Raw genomic sequence first — 22,425 nt, forward strand, 5'->3', positions numbered from 1 at the left:
CTTTAAGATATTAAGTAATTTTAAAAATTTAATTAGTGTTTATCCGTTATAAACAAAAATAAAACAAATAATACTTCTTCTAATAACGTATATCTATAGTAAAAATTAAATTAATACCTATGTTGGTCATATCTATGATAGACTGTGGTTTAAGAATCTCTAGTCTCTGATGTGTGCTCTGTGATTGCAGATTTGGTCTTTGAAATACATTATTTTTATTTTATTGATTACTCAATGTTTGGGGTTCTGGCACCTTTTTCAATATTTTTCCCTTAATGCTGTAATTTATCATCCTGGTGTATAAGTAGTTTACGTTAATATTTTAAAACAGTGTCCAATTATGCAAACTGGAAGTGGAGCGAAAAACCCGCCGTGGGCTCGCTCGAATGTAAACTCAAATATAACCGGCATTAATCCACAAATAATGGATCCAAATGCCATGATGTCACAACAAAGTATAATGCCTTTTCAGCAAACTGCAGCCGTTTTTAATCCAGGTATGATGCAAACACAAAGCGGTATGGCTATGTCGATGGGTGGACAAATGCCTCTTAATCAGATGGCGCAAGGACAGATGTACCCAGGAAATGTTGTAGCGTATCCTACACCGCGTGCTATGAATCCAAATATGTACCAAAATACTGCAAATCAAGCACCTCAAGGAAATGAACAGCGGGTTTTTACCGGCACTGTCACAAAGACACATAATGATTTTGGTTTTGTTGATCATGACGTTTTCTACCAAATCTCTGTATGTGCTAAAGGCGTTATTCCTAAAGTAAACGATAGAGTTCTTGTTGAAGCAACATACAATCCTAATATGCCATTTAAATGGAATGCGACTAGGGTGCAAGTTCTACCCAAAAACAATCCAAATCAGAAGGGGGGAAATTCAAAACCTAATAATTATGCTGCTGTACCACCACCAAATAAGAAACCTATGATGATTCGGAGAAATGACGATCGTCGAGATGATCGCTCCTCAAGGAGGGATGATAGGGTAGGTTTAATTTTATATTTTTGTTTACAGTTTATTTACTATATATCAATTTTGCTCTCCTTTATTTTCACTTCAATTCTGTTTTATGTAAGTATAAAACTACCAGGATCTCAGCTTCATATATATTCTATTCTTCTATCTTTTTCTTTTATTGATTGAGATTTAGCCGATACTGAGTTTATATTTTTTGAGTATTTTGGAATAGTCATGCTTTATTATAAACCATTTTTGTAACTTCTCATTGTCAAAAAAATATGTATTTATACAAATTATACATATTTTTTATTGTACATATTGTTACATGTATTATTACCTATCCTTTTGATTCTTAATGTGATTGAGATGGTACAATTAAAAGCTACATGTAAATTATTTTCTTTACAAAAAGTATTTTATGTACAGTATGTATTTGTTTGGGTGGTGAGGAAAACATTATTTTTCAATATGATGTCCTGTCATATGATAATTATAAACTAGAGTTTTGATCATTATCTATTTAATTGTTCACACGAAGCTAAAAAATCTGTTTATTTGCCTGTTATTGCAATTGAAAGAAGGCTTACAAAACTATACCCGCTTCTTCACTTAATTTTTTTAATAATAAGTTGTATTATTACAGAAACGCTCCCGCTCAAGAAGCCGTTCACGCTCGCGTGATCGGCGCGATAGTCGCAATCGTCGTGATTCACCCCCTCGGAAACGTCCCATTGTACACCAGCCATCTCCGGTCAAGTATATGGTCAGAGTACCAAAGATGCCCCTTGATATGTAAGAACTACTTTAAAAAATTCTAATGTCAGATTTATTAAATATATGCTTGAGAATAACTTAATAGGTCTTATATATCTTATATCTATATTCATAGCAAATATTAAAAAAAATATGAACTTAAAAAATTATTATTTCAGACAAAAAATGGATGTTCCTGCAATAAGTCAAAGATACAGTAATCTGTACATACCTTCTGACTTTTTCAATGCACACGTAAAATGGGGAGAAACTTTCCCTCCACAATCACCATTTTCTCTTAATAGTTCCTGTCAATACCATATTCTGGACAAGACAGTCTCAACACCTCACCCAAATGATGCAGTTCTTGAACCACCAGATGCAGATTATCGGTTTTCAGCAAAGGTAAATTAATTAATATATTTAAACAATTATTTATAGTTTGTAATTATGCTTATAATATTAACTTTTAATTTTAGGTAATGCTTATTAGTATGCCAACATTGGAGTCACTCTATCAGAAATGTGGGCTCACCAAAGTAGACGAAAAAGACAAACGCAGTAGTAAATCACCATTACATCCTACTAGATTGATTAAGTTTCTTGTGGGTCAAAAAGGCAAGGGTACTGAAAATTTTGCTATAGGTGGACCTTGGAGTCCATCTCTGGATGGAGAAAAGCCTGAATCAGATCCTGGAGTATTAGTCAAAACTGCAATTCGAACATGTAAAGCACTTACTGGCATTGATCTATCTGAATGCACCCAATGGTAAGTTTTTGTTGATTTTGGACATTCGCAGCTATTTTGCAGATGTTTATTCTCATATTAATATCAAAAGTTTCAAGATAATAATGTAAGGGCTGTGCTAAATGTTCTTAGATCATTTTCGAACAAAAAGAAACTTTCGATATTAATTGAAAAGTCAAACATTGTACAGCACACATTCAATATGTGATAGTATGGGGGCGATTCCGTAGCAACCTTTGGGAAGCAGAGGCTAATAGCGCTGATTATTTTCGCGTAGAGGATGTGTGTCTGCCGGGAGCGGTCTAGCAGTGAGTATTTATTAACATAATTAACCGTACAGGTACCGAATGGTGGAGTTTTACTACTGGCGCGAGAGCGGTGGAAAATCGCGGCTTGAGTGTGTGGTGTTGTTCCTGCCCGACGTGTGGGCCGTGCAGTTGGCGGGGGCCGAGTGGGCCGGCCTCGGGGAGCGCTATAAGGCCACGGAAGACGCAGCCCTCAGGGCTCTGTGCCCCGACGCCATCCAGTCTACTACGGCAGAGGACATCCCGGAGAGATCACAAATTGTTTGTTCCCAGTTTTGTTTAGTTTTGCTTCCGGCTGCGTGCGCTTTAAGGACTTCGGCAGCCTTTGCGATCGCGCAATGGCGTCCTATCTGCAACTCTCCGATAGGTGGAGACCTTTGCGAAGGACAGGTTCCCGTATAGAAGTAGCTAGGTGTACTGAATTACTTGCTTTTAAAGTTTAATGTTTTGAAGTATAAAAGTAAAAACGACGACATCGAAATTTGTATACTCCGCTGGGTACTGAAAGATTTGTGTTTTTTAGGAAAACCAAGATCTGGATAGCACGATAACTATTGATGAGAATGATGACGATGAGGCTAAACTTGAACCAACTCACTATTCAAAAATTGATCTAAGGACCATTAAAGTGGACGCTTTGAGACATGAGTTAAGAGCGCGTGGTGTTAGCTGTAAAGGTGAGCCCTTCCATATAATAGATAAATGCATAAACAACTAAAAAAATACTAGAGAATTGGTTGTAGTGTAGAGCGGTAAATGTTTATTGTCAATCAAGTAAGCAGTCCACCACACTAGCAATAGTTGTAAAAGCTTACTCTATATTCTTTAATATATTGTCAATAAGGCAGAGTTGATGCTTAAAAAGTTTGATTTATCTGAGATTCACTGTACTCCTTGTGTATTGGACATCTGTATATTATACATATGTTCCATAAAACAACATAAGCTGATGTTGGGATTTTATTTTTATTATACTTGCATATAAATTAAATCATATTTTGAGATTAATGAGATATATCTAAATATTACAAAGTTCCTCTTATAATTACTGAGTCATTTGTAATTTATATGTGTACATTAATCTTCTGGTTTGACATCGCAAAGCATATTATTTTGGTCTGGACTTAAAAAAACTGGGACCCTAAGCACTGCTTCTGCTCTAAGAGATTTAAATATCTTATCAATTTTTAGGCATACGATCTCAACTCATTTCGCGTCTTTCAAAACTATTTAAAGGAGAACAAGATAAGGACACAAAAGGAGAAGAGATAATGGAAGTAGAAGATGATGATGAACAAGAAAAAACTTCAGACAAGGATGTAAAAGAAACCAAACCGGAAGCCACTAAGGATGAGGAAGTCAAAGAAATTGAAGCTGAAGAAAAGAAAGAGGAGAGAACAGATAAACCAGACAAAAAGGAAGAGGAGAGGAAAGACGATAAAGATACAAAAGACGTAAAAGATGATAAGGAAAAAAAAGATGACAAAGTGAAAAAAGAAAAGCCGAAAACAGAGAAGGAAATTGAAGAAGATAAGAAAAAGGTTAGTTCCATTTAACAATCACTTTTTACATCTATATCAATAATCGTTTCCATAGTTACTATTCCTTTAATTTTTATTAAAGTGGGTTCATTTATTAAATTCATTTCATTGAGTTTGTGTCGTTACTTTAAATCTTTTTTGTGTTAATTATAATTATGAAAAATGGCTTTAGTTTGTTTTTTAAATGTTAATGATTATCGGGAATCGTGTTCCTTCTTCCATATCAATATCTTAAATGAAAGGTGTTAACTTCTGGCTGATGTACTTAATAATAAATTCGATTGTCCTCAATTGCTGGGCTATATAACCTTCAATACTAGGAGGAGGAGGAGTATTTAACACAAGGACTAGAAACCCTGTTCTGCGTACATTTCATAATTATACTGAACATTAATTTAATTAATCGATTAACTACACTATACACATTTTTTCAACACTAGTGATATTTGATTCCCCTCGCAACTCTTTTGAAATAGTCCGTAGAATACCAGACTAACGAAATCTGACCGATTTTGCATGTTCTGTTACACAAACAAATACACACCAACATCCTACACGCATTCTCTCTGTATTTATTATTTAGTCTGTAAACCTCTTAATTGGTGTTGGCGTTCTAAATAAATAACCTAATTATCCTTTTAGCTAGAAAAAGAAAAGCAAATGATAAAATCCCGCTATGAGCTCCCAACCACACCTCATATTATTGTCCATCCGTCTGCGACGGCAAAAGGTGGCAAGTTTGGTTGCAGTGTTGCCACACTATCTCTACTTTTGGATTACCGCGTCACAGATAATAAGGAACATAGCTTTGAGGTAAGAATCGATTATAATGATTATTATACAATATTTTTTGTATTTAAAATATAATAAGGGAGCCTATCTGTAAGATATAGAAATAATGTTATTCAATATTAATGTATTTTTGGATTTTTTATAAATATCTATTTATTTTTATAATTTCTTTGTAAATAAAATAAAAAAAAACCTTTGATCAGGTCTCAGCGTTCTGTATCTGGTTTGTTATATTTTTTTACATAATAGATACCTACGTGATCAGTTCTGAGCCTGACACGCCGGCGACTCTTGGATCTAATTCATGCCGATTTCCTTACGATGTTTTCCTTCACCGTACAAGCGAGTGTTAAATGCGCACATAGATAGTATAGTCTTATGATGGCCGGGGTTTGGTACGTACGGCCTCTGGGATGCGCTCGAGCCACTATGCCAACACTGCTCGTTATTTCTACACTTGTAATCTTAATAATGAATCGTTTCAGCTGTTCGTGTTCGCAGAACTCTTCAATGAAATGTTGATGCGTGACTTTGGGTTCTACATCTACAAGACACTTTATACTCTGCCCGAGAAAGCGGAAGAAATTAAAGACGAGAAAAAAGACGACAAGAAAGAAGAAAAGAAAGATGAAAAGGAAGATGTCAAGAAAGAAGACGAAGATAAAAAGAAAGAAGACAAGGATAAAGAGGATAAAGATAAAAAGGACGACAAACGTGATGCTCGCCGGCGTGATCGAAGGGTAACTAACTTTCTTAGACCATATTCCAAAAACGTGTTTTTCTCTTTGATCTTGACTTTCTGCAATTATTTTTTCAGAGTTACCGTTATATTACTTTGAAAAGATTCGATTAAAATTGCTATAAAAAAATTGCATTTAAAATTTTTATGACAATAACTTTATTTTAGATAACTGGACTTACATATAACACACACACACATACATTTTTAAATTTTTTAATAATTGATCTGCGCTTTTACCAGATCATAATATTTTTTTCCTACTTTTAGATATATAAATATATATCTTATGTCACAATGTTCGTTCCCATACTCCTCCGAAACGGCTCGACCGATTCTAATGAAATCTTTTATGCATATTCAGTAAGCCTGAAAATCGGCTACTATCTATATTTCTAACCCCAAAGTGATAAGGAGTGTCCACCCCTATTTTTTATTTTTTAGAAAAAAAAATTGTTTATTTATTGTTTATTTTTTTATGATACAGCATGCAAACATACATACAACTCTTATTTGTCAACCCTCTACGATCAACCCCTATTTTTTATTATAGTAGATAGGTTATTTATATTAAACTAAAAAAATGTTTCCTGTAAATAATATACATGTCAAAACGACGTTTGCCGGGTCAGCTAGTATATATATATATATATTTTTTAATTATGTTTTTGTTTCAGGACTCGCATAGCGACGACGAGCGTAGCAAATCGCCGCGTAGACGCAGTCGTGGAGTTGACTTGCCAGCAGACCCTTACCTTCTATTATCCCTGGTCTACTTTGACACAGCCAGAGGTGGAACTGTCTCGAGAAAAGATCTGCAGAGCCTTTTCATCAGTCTAGGTCTTCAGCTCTCCAGGTCTCAGATACGAGCTGTATTGGAAAAAGTTTGCGTTCGGGATAATTTTAGTTACAAGTAAGTGGCAAAAGTACAGCTATTAATTTATACTTTGTTGAAATTAAATAAGTAAAAAAAAATTATATGACATTTGCTTGCCTACTTATGCCGATGGCAAATAAACGATTAATATCATTATTAAAGAAAAACAGTAAAATTTAATAAAAAGGAGGGCAACTGGCGGCCTTTTCGCTTTCGAGGGATATCTTCTAGGCAGATAGTTAAAAGTAGGCATCGAATATAAAAAAAAGCATATAAAAATATCTCTTACACGGATGCTTAATTAGCAACAAGTCGACGGCGTGAAGCACAGAAGACTGATAATTTATCTATTAAAAGCAATGACGAAACATTTTGAAATCTGAAGGCCGTAGGTTGTAGGGCCACTGGGATTTCTTGAACTACCTAAAAATTAGGTTCCTTCGTAGTAACGTGATTACGGTTCTTCATTATCAAGTCCCAGTTCTAGCATAACTATTCAATTATAGAGATTGCTTTTGCTAATTTCCAGACCCCTGATTCAAACACTTAAAGACTTGGGGAGTGGAGCGGACAGTATTCAAGATCTATCATTGGATTCCGCTGTGTCTACTGAAGAACCACCTCATGTAAGTATTTATTTACTTGCTATTTAAGTTATTAGTTCATTTATTCACAAGGCACAGTAAAGGCTGATTTACATTTGCTACTTTTTAATACGTTTTTAGCATTCTTTTTCCAAGAAATCTAAAAAACACGCATATAAAGCACGCTAAAAATTACCGTGAGATTTTTTATCGTTATCTGTGGTTTTAAAAAAGTGCGGTTAAACTTTAAACATAAATATAAATTATGTGAAACTAAAAATGAAGAATATTCGATCTTCTTACAGTACAGAACTTAAGAAGGTAAAGTTGTCGAAAAATTTCCACCGCTTGCAAAATAATTAGAGATTCCATATTTTCTACTTGTGATGCGAGTGCTTTCGTCGCTTTTGAGTCAACTTGTGATGAAAATAGCATAGCAAATGTATATCGGCATCTTAATTAGCACCCTTTTAGTTTAGCATGCTAAAAAAACCATGCTAATTAGCACGGAATTTATAGCAAATGTAAACCAGCCATAACACACATGGAAAATATTACCTTGAAACTGTATGACATAAAGGACGGCAAACATCCACTAAAATGGGTGTCCTTAGGTTACAATGGCTGTCGTTTATGGGCGTCGTAGGCGCCCTAATTTGTAAAAAAACAGACGTTTATCTTGAGTCATTCGTATACCGAAAAAAAAATCTATCACTTATAGAGTTTAAATAATGCCATTGAAGATTTATATTATTTTTAATAAAATATATATTTTTTAAATATAATGGCAGAACGAATGCGTAGCCTTAACAAACACGTTCTTAATACTGATTTCGAAATAATCAACATATTTTTTGTTTACCCTCAAACGTCAAAATAACACTCAAAAATTTAAAGGTGTTTTTTTGACAATCTAGCATGGGATTGCTTGGCTCCAATTTAAGAAAGATTGTATGGTATAAATACGGTAGTCGATTCGTATGTGTATTGATTGTATTTATTAACTCTTTATTTTTATTATTATTACTTTATTAACTAACGTTTTTGTACTTTTAGTTTATTTTAAATGATTAAGCAATAAAAATAAAATTAGCGTGAATTTACAAAAGACTGCTCTCTGTTATATGATATAAATATTCTTATTTAAGTTAATATATATTTTACTTGCATTAAATTGTTTAAAGACAACTATCGCTTAGCTATTTAACTTTGAAGATAGTTCTGTAATTTGAAATAAATAAACTTTCTTGTTTGTGCATTCCCTTGTTAGAAATTTTTGACTGAAATAAACTCAAAAATTCATTATGATTTTGAGACTTCGATGCAGTCATACGTAAAATATGCGCAAACGCTCAATTTCTATGGTATGAAAACGCATTGGTCTTGGTTTTATGGATATTATGGCGAGGGGTCTGATGGCCATGCGTGATACTTGTGAACGGGTGCTACTCGTGGTGACTGGTCGTACTTGAATTCGTGTATGCGGTGATGTTAGTTATTTCGACGATGTATTTGCATGTTGTTCCCACGAGAATGTCAGTGCGTGCTTCTATTTCACCATGCCTCCTGCTGATAGACGATCTTTGACAATCTATGACAAATATATGTCATGTGGAACATGGTAATGGTTGCAGCTCCTTACAAACGTTGTGTAGAACAAAAAACCTTGGCGATTAAAAAGAGCGGCTGAGAGTTTATTGCCAGTTCTTCTCTTCCGCACGACCTTGATTTGAGAACTGGCAGTAAATGTAAAATGAGAAGCATTTAATATATATTAGTTTTTTTGACGTTCATAAGTGTACATTCTTGCTACCTATATGAATAAATGATTTTTGACTTTAACTTTGATTAGTTGTGTATCAGGAACAGTTGATATTTTTTAGCGTAAGCCAAGTCACGAACGAATGAACGAACCAGCGTGTTTGCATACAAAGACATATATTTATATGTGAACAACCGGAATTTGAACGTATGATCTACCTCCTTATTTATATTGTAATATAAGAATTACTACTATATAGTTGAATTGGTCACGTGACAAAATTTCTTACAACTGAATAAAATTCAATTAATAACATACATATTTTTGTTAAAGGCATAATATGTCTGTCTGCGGAAAAATTATGTCCTGAATTTATGATGTATTTTACAGGTTGCCGATTTGGAATCGGTAATAGCGTCCGGTAATCGTAATTTATTACCGGTTTTCGCACAGGACTCCACTTTACAACCTTCTACCGCAGAGACAAAGGACGTTAGTGATACAGGTTGGTATTGCTTTAGATATCAAAATTATTTAAATATATATTGTATTCTTCTTTCGATGTACGCTAGAAATATCTAAAATAAATAAATAATCAAAGTATATAAATCAATTAATATATATAATATCTTCAAAGTATATAAATCGATTAATATATATAATATCTTAAACACATTTACTATTTTCAAGACTAACAAATTTCTTGGATTTATTTTAAAGAGCCTAATTACTCTATGTTACATTAATACAAAGTTTATTTCACCAGGTTTAGTCTCATACAAATCTCGAATAGTGGACGTGGGTGCGTTAGTAAACTCGGCCGCTAAATGGCAAGCTGAGCGCGCTCGCTTGCAAACAGCGCTGGAACAAGCGCAGGCAGCATTAAAGGCAGCTAGGGCGACTGCGGCTTCAACGCAACAGGCGGAGCGGGGTGCTAAGAGCCAACTTAGCGATCTAAACGCTGACCTCGCCGCTGCAAGGGCTAGAATCACGTCACTTATGGTTAGATTTTTTTTAAATGTCTTAATTACCACATCAAATATCGATGTGGTAATTTAATTTATTCGACAAATTAATTCGACCTTAGATGCCGTGAAAATAATGATAACTATACTTACTAATACGGTACCATTTAGTACTTTTTTATAATAAAATCTTAAAATAATAATAGCATAGGTGATTTACGAAAAATCAATAGTAGGACCCTTGCGGTCAAGATCTCGTATGGGTATCTATGCTGACTCTCTTTTCCATGTGTGATTAAGGCTCGCCTTTAAGTAAGCAAACTTGGTACAGTAACCGTCTTTAGACCCAAACATCGACGGCCTGTGTCAAGGATTTATATCAGGGTGTCTATTTAAAAAGAACGAAATGATCACGAATCAGAAACATAATACAATTTAACAAGAAACCAAAATTATGACTATTAAACAACTGTATGTTTATAGCACTTGTTACAAAAAAAATTAAATGGCTCTCTCCATAGTGGCTTATCATTTAAAAATATCAAGGACACAAACACTCGTCGAGCGAGTTTGCTTATGTTGTCGAAGTCGCGCACAAATTATTTGAAGAGGTCGATTGGGTGTGAGGGTGTGCAACTGTTTAATCAGTTGCCATCTAAAATTCGCAATATTGGCGTGTTTGACAGATTCAAGGGGGCATTAAAAATGCATGTCAAAGTGAATGTAGTGGACGTGTATCTCGCTCCTATATACATAAATTTCTTCAAGTAATTTTTGCCGCGCACCACCGCTATGTGGAACCAGCTGCCCACTGAAGTATTTCCGAACCAATTCGACTTAGGGTCCTTCAAGAAAAGGTCGTACAAATTCTTAAAAGGTCGGCAACGCACTCGCAAACCCTCTGGCATTGAGAGTGTCCATGGGCGCCGGTATCACTTAACATCAGGTGAGCCTCCTGCCCGTTTGCCCCCTATTTTATATAAAAAATATATAAATAATAATATTAAGTTTCTCATGTAAATAAAATATAATTTTAAAATGAGAAATAAAGTTCTTTAAACATAAATATTAGGCCAAACTCAAGAGTTGTAGCGCCGTTCGTAACAATTTCCTATTACACCAAAAAAAGTGGCGGAGAGTTTCTTGCCAGTTATTTGGGAACTGGTGGTAAATGTAATCTTAGATCTTGCTTTAATATTGACATAGTTATGTACACTGTGACTTGATTTGAATTTTTTTTTAAATATCAGGCTAGTTCCAAGATCTTCCACGCGGCGCTAAAGAGCATAAAGAGCAAAGCAGACGCAGTGGTCAACATAAAGTACGAAGATGATGACGTCGTTGAAGTCGTCAACGGACCGGCCAAGTAAGTAGGCCAATTATTCAAAAAACAAACTTATTCAATTTTAGTAACTATAGAAATACTAATTTTTGATCGACTGAAAAAATACTGACGGTTTTTGCAATTGCTTTTTAAATCCAAAAATTAAACCGCTAGACCAAATTTGGACTGTGTTCTTCAGTCAGTTGAAGCGTATTTTCTATCCGTCATACTAATTTAAAACTCATTTTCAGAGAGGAAAAGGAATCTGAATCGAAACAGAAAGAAGTAAAAGTAGAGATAAAGGAAGAGGTGAAAGATAAAGACGTCAAAAAGGACAAGGACATTATAAGTACAGAAAATATGGACTTAGATGATAAGGAATAACACGACACTGTTTCTGATAAATTCTTGATATGTGGATATTTTTAGTATTAGTCAAAAGGAATTTTAATTTTTGTGTGAAAGTATGGGATGGCTAAATGACTCCAGGGGACCTACGTAACTAATTTTAAACAGTTTAAAACATAACTTGAATAAATAACGATAGTTATTTGTCATTTATTTACCCTCACATTGAGGTTAAGCTGCTTGGTGACAACTTCTACTATTTGTAGTCTATTAATAGTAATGGAATGAAATAATAGTTCTATGGATAATAATAATTTTATTTTGTAAATTAGTTCATAACCATAGATGTAAGAGTCTATCCTAAAATACAATACTTGGAGTATGAAAATTGTTGTATTAAATTAACATAACCTAAATAAAATCTTAATATTTATAACTTTAAACTTAAAAAGCTAAGGCATCGCTATTTGTCCAATATATTATATATAGGGATGCGTCACTAAGCCTTTTTACCGATGCCGATACTCTTATAGACATATCGCCTATACCAACGCTTATTGAATTAAAATTACATTATGGTAAAATATATCAAGTTTAGTTAAAGTTTTTCAAATTTTTGTTATAAAATATAATCAGTCACAAACTTTGAATAACATTAAGAGTTTAAGAATAAAATAAATAACTGTTAAGATTAAAATTTTTGTAATTCTGTATTTTATTTAAGTTGGTATCGAAAAAATACTACGCGATAGCATTTAAAATACTAAGTGTCTAGCGGAATGGAATACGCGTTTACATTATTTTTTTAAAGCGCGAAATCTGAAAAGTATCGTTGTATCGGCAATTAAAATATCGATACCGATAAATCGGCAAAGCCTAAGTATCGCCAATATATCGGTATCGGCGGCATCCCTAATTATATAATTAATGAAAATAGTAAATTTTATATGTCGCATTAGAGTGTATACTACACTTAAATGCGACAAAACACGAGTTTTATAATATCGAAGCGTAATATCGTAAAATGGCGCCAAAATTTTAGAGTATAGAAAACTATCCATTATTACGGACATTCAGGCTTGTTAAAAAAAAATGAATCTGACAAACCTCGGAAATTTACCTTTTTATCAATATTCTAAAATATATATTACATAAAAAATAATGGGTTACAAAGAAAAACGTGAAAACCCCTTAATATAAAACATGTAAATGTGTTATGCTCCGGCAAGATATGACTTGAACTATTAAATCTAAATCGCTTAACTCTATCAGTTAATACCTTAAAATAAATCATTCCAAACATCAAAATTAATGGAATGCTATTAATGTTACTCCTTTGGCTTACAAAATACAGATAAATTACGAATATTATATATGTATTACATAATCCAACAACATAAATTCTAATTATTAAACTATAATTGTCTAATTTTAATCAAGAATACAATTACTTAGGAATAATAATAAAAATCTTTAATTGGAAATATGGTACTAATACCAGACTTCACTCGTATTACACGCGTTCTATATTTTGCTGTTTTAATGAGTGATTTCGTGGCATTTCCTACACAGGGACCACTAAATCAACAGCTTTAAATATTGGCTTTTTAAACACTTGAAACATTCGATTGAGAGACAATACAAAAAAGTTTTTCAAAACCATTGCAGTTTATTACAAAAGCTCTGTTGGCATTTTTATAATACTTAAATAATATTTCATTGGATTCCTTTGCTCCCCACTTTGTAACTACTAAGTTGTTACTTGATGCCGTCTTGTACAAACAAGCGTTTTGACAGCTGTGTAAATTTTTAATGTTTTAGCTCCACAAAATGCAATAAATGTAATATTTTTAAGCCAAATTTTGATAGTCTGTGACAGATTGTGGGCCATAAATAAGTTAGATATCAGCAATTTAGGATGATAATAACATACATTTTTTAATTACACGCAGGGTTCAACATAATTACCAGGGAAGAGCCCAGTGACTCCATCCATAACACCTTCCCACCATCCATCATCATTCTTTTTCAGAACATAGATAACAGAACTCTCTTGGAATGACAGTTCATCCTCTTTGTCGGCATAGTAGTCATATATTGCCACAACTGAAAATAAATATGAGAATTGAATATGAATATGAGAGATATGAGATTTATTTATTTATGCTATTAGCACAGCAATTATATGATAATATTAACAATAGAGTACAGAAAAACATGGTGCAATGGGCAGCCTTATCTCTACTAAGCGATATTTTAAAAGGAATCGTGTGTATATATCCATAACCCTAATTACATTTTATTAGGTCGGACCAGACAAACCAAACTTAAATCATTTAACTATTAACCAAGCATTAACCAATTAACATTTGATTCTCACCACATATGAAGTATCATGCATGCATGGTTTTTTTAAATTAATTAGCATTCTAATTGTATGAGATTATTAGTTTACAAACATACAAATCTTTCCTCCTAATAATATTAGCATAGAAAACTGCATTTGTTAGTTTTCAATTCTAAATGTATTCATGTATTATAGTTTTTGTTATTATATTACGACTACAAAATTCGAAGGCATTATTTACAAACAATTATTCCTTCCATTTAATACTCACCTTTCTCAATGTAGTTCTTGGGCACCCACCCGGGCAAGTCTTCTTCATCTGGTACTATGGCCGGCACTGCTCCACTGTATGGACCCATCTTGTTCTGAAAGTAATTAAATACCAAGCTACAGGCACATTTGTGCAATTGTTTTATTGATCCCACTCCTAAAAATTCTAGTAATTTATATTTATAGTTGGAAATAGTTAGACAAACTAAAATCCAGGAATGCAGATGAAATTAATGTGCCTAATGTATGTTTTTTTCTTTTATTATTGTATGTGTGTGTGTGTGTATTTGTGACTTATGCAACAGCCCTAAATGACGCGTGCAATTGACACAGCCTGAAGCCCAAAAACAAAATGGTTTGGACATTTTAGTTTGTAAGATTCCATTTCATTATTGTTAAATGTATATATACCATCAAGGTAATACACTCGACTAGCTTGTAATTATTACTATTTTATTAAATTAATTTTGAGGTGTTTTTGTGATCTCTGGCTACCAATATAATTACTTACATGCACGTGCTGTTGTCTTCCGAACCCGTCGTGCGCCAGTTCGTCGTCCATGGGGGGCGGCGGGAGGGGAGGAGAGACCGAACCACCGCGGATCGACCCACCCGCCGAAGATGAAGACGCACGCTATTAAAGAAATTATATAATAATGAAATAAATGAAAGGTTAGATAATCTTAACTATTTTTTTTAGTTTCTTATAAAATTTATTAATTCATACCTGACCAGGAAGGCTCATAGAATGCTGGCTGTGTTCTCCATCAGATCCAATCAAAGGTGATGGAGGGGCTGAAATATTTTCATGAAGCTCATAAATTAATAAAATAAGCTTTGTCCTTATTGTATATTTCTTTATACTTAATTTAGTCAAGAACAATTTCTGTGAAATAAACAATTTATAATTGTAAGACATCACATGTACAATAGTAGGCTGGAAATGACAACATTTAGCAATGTCATTTTAAATATTGTCTATGTATGCTGTCAATAAATAAAACTGTTCAAAAATATCTTTCTCTAATAATATTTTTGCTTGAATGGCACTTAAAAAGACTCAATTAATCTTTGGTTTACTTAATAATGGGTTAATATTGTCAAAGAATTTTTTTATACTTACGTGGCATACTTGCATGCAGATCTTGTTGAGAATAGTTGTTAGGAGACTGATGTTGAGTTGGATGTACCATACCAACCTATTGAAATTCAAAATGAATATTTAATGTGATTTCGATAAGCCAATTATATGGATTACAGGTTAGTGGCAATACAATAATTAACCCTATTTGCAGAGATCATAACATTCTAAAATTTTATAAGTCTTATTTAACATATATAATTTGTTACATTACATTGTACAGTAAATTGTAATTGTATTTCTCTATTCCTGTTACTAGATAATTTTTTTAGATTACCTGAGGTTGTGCTACAGGTAAGGTGGAGTAGCCAGGAGGGCGTCGAGGGTAGTTAGGTGCATAATGTGATGGCACCTGAGGGGGAGCCACAGCAGGAGGTGTACGGTACTCACGTGATGACTTGCCTGAAATAATCATACATTAAACTTACTAACTACAATATCCAAATTATTTATTATAGTTAAGGAGGATGTCAGATCATAAAAATGTTCCTATTAAATTTAAATATTAATATGATTTATCAATTTACCAAGTGTACCACGTCCTAAAGTGCCAGTATTGGATGCTGAGGCAGAACGCACAGCAGCTGGAGGTGTGGGAGGTTTTGTAGTTGGGGCCGGAAGAGGTGCAGCCCCAGGCACTGAGCTCGACCTACGTCCACGAGGGGTTCCACTGGCATTACTGTTCCAACGAGCACCATGACCAATATCATCCAGAGCTGTAATTATGAAATATTGCTTAGTTAGCTTTTAATTAAAATAATCTATGCCTAGAGGTCTTTATTTAAGATGGCCTTGAATTTTTTTATAGACTTACACTCAGAATAAAGATGAGACTAGTCTCATCCTCATCAAGACCTAGGTCTTACCTGTATAATCAATACTCTTCCTTACATACTTTATAGGCTTTTCAGGATTAGCTGGTGCGATTATTTTATATTGCCTGTTAGTTACTTTATTAGCAGTAAGAACTCCAATTTCTCTGCGAGCAACCTTTTCCTTGTGTATAGCAACAGTCTGAGCAATGTGGTTCATTTGTCCCTCCATTTCCGCCAACTGCATGGTTTGTAGCTCCAACAATTGTAAAAAGTTATATGCAAGAGTGTTGATTTGGTATGCAACACTTGCCAAAGACTGAGTAGTATAATTCTTAGTACTTTCGAGTGCTAATCGTTTGTTTTCAGACTGGAAATAATTTGCTTCGCAGTATTCTGCCACTCTTTCGAGATTCGTATGACTATCTGTAAGGTGATTTCGTCCTTCAGGAATCTCTGTTTGTAGTAATGCAGCAAGCTCAGCCATATTGAAACTGCAGTCAAAAGTAATTTCACAGGTATATTATTATAATCCTTATTAAAGACAAGTAAATTGAGTTTAAGTAGTGCACAGTTGGTTTGCTACACGCCCAAACACAAATAGGTACCTGTTTAATATTAGTCGTATCAAGTATGAATTGTGATCAATGTAAGACTAAAGAACGGCCTAATCTCTAATAAGGATTCGGTTTCTCCTCAAACAAAAACAGTGCACACGAAATTATATTTTAAAGATATTATTGTGATTATTTTTAACTATTTAATAGATGTCAAAATTTTATAATCTATTATCTATCACTATGAGCAGAGAGTAGAGACCATGACCAGCGTTACTAGAGCTCTTGATAACAAATGCGCTGAAGCGTCCCTCACTTACTTCTATATTTTATGGTATCCTTTGTGGTATATTTTATGGTATCTTTTGATTGTTTTCTAAAATTATTATTGCCATTAACTATGAATACCAAGATATAGAATAATTAGAGTACAAGGAAGTCTTTATATTTATAAAAGTAAGTATATGTTCAGATTGTTTCTAAAAATGTAAAGTTTATGTATTTATCCGATCCATAATTTTAAGATTAATATAACGCGGTGATGAAGTGGACATCCTCTGACCACATCTTTTCTACTCTTTAAATAAGTTTGAACATATTTTAACTCAGAATTGTATCTTAAGCCAGTATTGCCATTATGTTTTGCAATTTTATATCAAGACCTCATTTAAGTAAATAAGTAAAAGATGACGCTCTTAAACAGAGAGAAGATAATGAGAATTGAGTATTATAGTCGATACAGACAATGGAGTTTGTAAAATGTCTAAATGTAAAAATATTTTGTAGTTTGTGTATAATGTACAGGGTCGAAGATTTTTGATTTTGAAAAAATCAAAAGCTATACTTATTAGTAATACAAATTTATTTTTAAATTAATGTGAACATTTGAGAAATTCACTTTAAAAAAATAATATCATCTAGATGTGCACCATCGCGCTGCAAACACTCTTCGAATCTTGACTTCAAATTGCTGATACTCGTTCGTACATGGCGCGCGGAATAGCGGCCATTTCTCCGCGGATGTTGGCCTACAACTGGGAAATTGTTGTCGGATTATTGGTGTAGACTCTACTTTTTATGTATCTCCACAGGAAAGTCTGGTGGGGGTAAATCCGGCTACCAAGGTGTCACCTCGACGCGAAATGAGTTTGCCGCGAAATGTATATCATGTGGCGCCATCTTGTTGAAACCATGTCGCACTATTGTACCCCTGAAATTCTGACAGCTGCGGGAAAAAGAAATTGCCTAACATGGCTATATATTGCTCAGAAGTTACTGTCACAGAATTGCTGGTCTACAAAGGAGAAGGGTCCGATGATTCACTGTGCTGAAATAGCGGCCCAAACTTTTAAGTTTCATCAAAGGCTTTTGGTGTTTGTAACGTGGATTGTCTAAGTCGAATAAGGACTATTTTGTTTGTGTGTGCCCATTTAAATGGAAATGGGCTTCGTCTGAAAAAAGAATATTGTTGAAGCTTCGAAAACGCTCTAACGACGAAATCACTTCATAAAATGTGATCATTCGGCTTCAAATCTTGTACTAGTTGAACTTTATAGGGGTGCAATTGTAAATCATTCTTTAAAATTCGGCGCAAAGTCGTTCTTGGTACAGAGAGCTCAGATGATCGCTTGCGAGTTGATTACCCAGGATTGCGTAGTACGTTTATGGTTTCCTCTGACCGTTTTGTACTTGATCGAACCGATAGCCTCGAACTTTCTGACCCACGCCCTAATCAAACTTTCACTCGGACACTGATTTAAGTTATGCAATCCATAGTGAGAGGGAAATAAACGTCGAACAATAACGCACGAATCGGCATTTTTGTCATAATTTTGTACACAGAACGCATCCTGTTCACCCGTCAAGTGCTCCATCACGACTAAATTTCCGAGATCCAGCTACAGAGCCCCAGCTCCCGCGCTTCGCTTCCATTCGCCGTTTCAACGCTATAGCTTTTTAAATTCGTAAGCCTCCGTAGCCCACCCTGTATATTCAAGAGAGGTCAACGAATTTTGCTTTTGTTGAAAATTTCTTAGATTATGTTTTTGTTGACTATATTACCTACTCTAATCAATGAATTAGAATGTAAAATATTATATTCATTTTAATAAGCAAAAAGAGTTTACATTTACAATTAATTGTTATTAATTCGTTTTAAACTACTAGAATTACTCTTAATAGATAAAATAATAAATAAAATACCATTTACACTCATTACGTGAATTTATTATAAATTTTAAAATTGAATAGGGATGTTTTACTCCCTAACGTTGGGAGCCTCATTAGATGAGGCTGGGCACGGTGGATTGTTCTCTTGGTGCTGTTGTTGGCGTATCTTTTTGAACATTTGACGATTGCGATAAAGTTTTGCTTCGTCGGTACATTTGGTTGTGATGCAACCCCTAAAATAAAAAAATAAAATAATTTATTACCCAGTTTAATTATTTTTGATTAAAAAGACATATATTTTAATGTATTGGTGAAAATTTGGCTGATAGGTAACAAGCCTCTTTTCGATGGGCGATTTTATCACTATACTATTATGCATATAAATCGATTCAGGTTAAGAAGAAACGTAACAATAAAACGTCGTAAATATTTAAAAATGCGAAATCATTTGATAATAATAATTGCCAGCAAAAAAATAACAATTTGATTATATTAATATAATAAATACCTAATAACGCCCTTTGGAACACCGCATCTTTCAGAAACCGTGTTGACGATGTCATCTACCACAGCTGGGTCTAAACATTTCTTCGCTGGTTTATCGGCAAATGCAGGTGACTGTTTGCCAGTCAACGAGTGGGTTGCTAGTACTCTATAAAGAACGTAAATGGATTAAAACTGTCCACAACACCTTCAGTCAATAAAGTACGTCAACATCTTATGACAAAATAATTTATCCAGCCTTAAAAAAAAACAATGTAAATTTTTACTTGATTTTAAAATTGCCCACATTTGCCCTCAGGCGTTACCTTCGGGCATGAGGCATTACATGAGGGCAAATGTGGGCACTAAACTACTTTAAAAAGACTATAAAAAGGAGGTGAATTAAAGTGCCCGCCCATATTGCGTCTAGATAATATGTAATCTTCAAAATTAGCATAATTTTACCTTCTTGGAAATACAGCTTGCAATAATTGCCGCGTTGCGGATGAGTACGAAGTCCAATCTATTTCATCCAAAATTCGGGCTGGTACCATTACATTTCCACTTCCGATACCAACCTGCAAATTTCCTAACATTAGAACATTATCGTACATTTTTTCCGCTTTAATGGCCACATGAGTGTGGCTGTCGACCTCATACCAACCTTCCTATCCTTCTAACGCTGGGTGAAATAAGTAGTTTCATCCGAGCTGCGATTTTTTTATGTGTATTTTTTCTAAGTAATTTATACAAAATATTAGGTTTTCTTGTACTTACCATTTTATCAACACTATGCGATGCAGCAACCTCCACGGTTGTATTCGTTGTCTGGGCAGATGCCCTTCGAACCATTAGACCCTTGATATTGATGTCTTGATTTCCACTAGTCGAACTATGGGTTTCATTTGCTTCTCTTATCTCACCATTTTCAACTTCAGAGTAATCCTCAGAAAGGGCAGATTGTGCTTGAATGTTTTCTAGATTAGAAGTTAAATTCAAGAATTGTCTATGTAGAGTGTGTACTAAGGCTTCTAGTTCGGTGATTTTTTCCGGTGTTGGTAAAACTGCTTCGGTTTGGGTTGCCTGGTCAAAGGTTAGTTTAGGTTCGGCGATCTTTTGAGGTATAGGTGTACTGCTTGCCATTGATCGACGGTTTAATGTCCTTTCATAAAGTTTACGAATCAATTGGTTGTTCATAAATTCCGGATGATTAGCCTGATTAATCTTTATGGATGATTGGGTGAAATTTAATTCTGGATTCACCTTAAAAAAATTGTTAAAACATTAATAAAAAAATACTATTTAATTTATATATTGTTAACGCTTTAAGTATCTTCTGGTCAAGAATACTTCTACGTAAACTCATCTTTGAACGGAATCGAGCCCAGAGATTAGGTGGTACAGCCTAGTCAGAGAAATAGAAATGATATTATACTACAATACGATTTTTGATAGGATAGGTAGTTAACCAGCGACTGAACTTCGCGGAGTATTAGATATTTACAAAGTAGTAATAACTATAAATAAAGCATTTAGATACGAACCTCTTGATCTGTTTCACTATCACTGCTATCAATTTCATTTCTTTCTTGCAATACGTGACCACTTTGGTTAAGTTGAGGCGGAAACTGAAATAATAAATAATTCAAATAAGCTTATTTCTTATAGTGGTAATAATATCTAGTTCTAATGTAAAATCGTTTATTAAAAAACATAACAATCAAATATACAGTATTCAATATTTTCTCAACCTACTTAGAAATTAAAAAAAAAAAGAAAATTTAAATAAATTTAAAAAGTTTAATCTAGTTTGACGCTGGCAGCATTTCCTCCCTGTATTGCATACGTCTTATTCGTTGAGCGAGGTGAGCACCAGCTCTGGGGTCACAGGTACTGTCTACCAGACGCCAACTTAAATCTTTAATTAGCGTTTCTACTCTAAATGGAACAGAATCGAAGTTGGAGGAATGACTCTTATATTTGAGCCGTTTATTATTTTCCACCTGCTATGCGGCTGCCCCAGCTTTTTTGCTTATCCGAGGGAGGTGAGACGGGGCTAACGTACACAAGGAGCAGGGTGCCAGTGTTTGAAGGATAAGCATTAAACCAATGTTATAACAGTTTATTTTGAGAATTATTTTGATAATAGCCAACTTTATGAACCGGTTTGTCAGAAGAGAACAATGGCGAGGTAGGTACCTATTTGAATTGACGTTTCATGAGTTGCGACAATTCAATTTGTTTGCCAGTATACTTTCAAGGTAGGTTAGTGTATACTCCTACAAACGTTTTGCAAACGTAGCTACAGAGCGTTGTTACATTTTTTTCAATTCAATAAGTTTGGCAAACGGGAGTCATACTTTGAATTAAGTCTACTCTAAACGAGTTGAGACTCTAAATCTTGCTACTTGACTTCCTTCATATAAAATATTATATGATGATAATTAAATGAATACATCATTTTTAATCATCAACATACCATTGTCCTAGTCTTCATTTCTTTGATTGTATTCATACATAGTGATAGCACGCTCTTCACTTGATTATCTTGCCGTTCTAACATTACTTTCATTTCCTTTAAATGACGCTTAGTATCTGAAAAATTATACACAAAAGCATTTCAAACATGGAGTAAGTATACTATTCAACATAATATGTAACGATAAAGTAATTAAATTAGCGTAACAGCTGTTTATTTACGGTGTCAAATTATTCCTATTTAATAAAAAAAACACGTTTATAAACGCGTTTATGAACAAAATAACTTTATGGCAGGTTTTACTATCGAAATATTTATTGAAGGGGCTTAGTCAAGACAACAGTAATGTATGAAGAATGCAGAGAACTTAATTTGAATGAAAATGACAGTTCGTGTCGACAAATTTTCATACAAATTTAGTTTTCGACTTTCTACATAGTACACAGTAGTGTA

At 33.9% G+C, this 22,425-nt stretch overlaps 3 protein-coding genes across 3 annotated transcripts; 1 reads left to right on the plus strand and 2 right to left on the minus strand.

The window, feature by feature from the left end:
• The first annotated feature begins 182 nt into the window (after window positions 1-182).
• LOC123713696 (cell division cycle and apoptosis regulator protein 1-like) lies at window positions 183-12,064 on the plus strand. Its single transcript, XM_045667549.1, has 15 exons — window positions 183-1,000; window positions 1,620-1,768; window positions 1,909-2,134; window positions 2,209-2,498; window positions 2,818-3,043; window positions 3,306-3,459; window positions 3,974-4,323; window positions 4,966-5,136; window positions 5,601-5,855; window positions 6,532-6,767; window positions 7,261-7,357; window positions 9,468-9,582; window positions 9,844-10,079; window positions 11,293-11,408; window positions 11,618-12,064. The coding sequence occupies exons 1-15, from the start codon at window positions 341-343 to the stop codon at window positions 11,748-11,750; spliced, it is 3,414 nt and encodes a 1,137-aa protein (XP_045523505.1). The 5' UTR covers window positions 183-340; the 3' UTR covers window positions 11,751-12,064.
• Window positions 12,018-17,111, minus strand: LOC123713784 (abl interactor 2). Its single transcript, XM_045667672.1, has 9 exons — window positions 16,893-17,111; window positions 16,339-16,778; window positions 16,000-16,188; window positions 15,750-15,874; window positions 15,455-15,530; window positions 15,059-15,126; window positions 14,843-14,965; window positions 14,333-14,426; window positions 12,018-13,820 (listed from the first exon to the last, which is right to left on the minus strand). The coding sequence occupies exons 2-9, from the start codon at window positions 16,769-16,771 to the stop codon at window positions 13,657-13,659; spliced, it is 1,272 nt and encodes a 423-aa protein (XP_045523628.1). The 5' UTR covers window positions 16,772-16,778; window positions 16,893-17,111; the 3' UTR covers window positions 12,018-13,656.
• Window positions 17,112-19,045: 1,934 nt separating this feature from the next.
• On the minus strand, window positions 19,046-22,188 carry LOC123709856 (early boundary activity protein 2-like). Its single transcript, XM_045661439.1, has 6 exons — window positions 21,973-22,188; window positions 21,038-21,121; window positions 20,271-20,756; window positions 19,959-20,071; window positions 19,519-19,662; window positions 19,046-19,243 (listed from the first exon to the last, which is right to left on the minus strand). Exons 1-6 carry the CDS (start codon window positions 22,063-22,065, stop codon window positions 19,099-19,101), a joined length of 1,065 nt encoding a protein of 354 aa, XP_045517395.1. The 5' UTR covers window positions 22,066-22,188; the 3' UTR covers window positions 19,046-19,098.
• Between the last annotated feature and the right edge of the window lie 237 nt (window positions 22,189-22,425).

This window comes from Pieris brassicae, chromosome 1 (assembly GCF_905147105.1).
Source record: "Pieris brassicae chromosome 1, ilPieBrab1.1, whole genome shotgun sequence".
In the NCBI taxonomy this organism is placed as follows: domain Eukaryota; kingdom Metazoa; phylum Arthropoda; class Insecta; order Lepidoptera; family Pieridae; genus Pieris; species Pieris brassicae.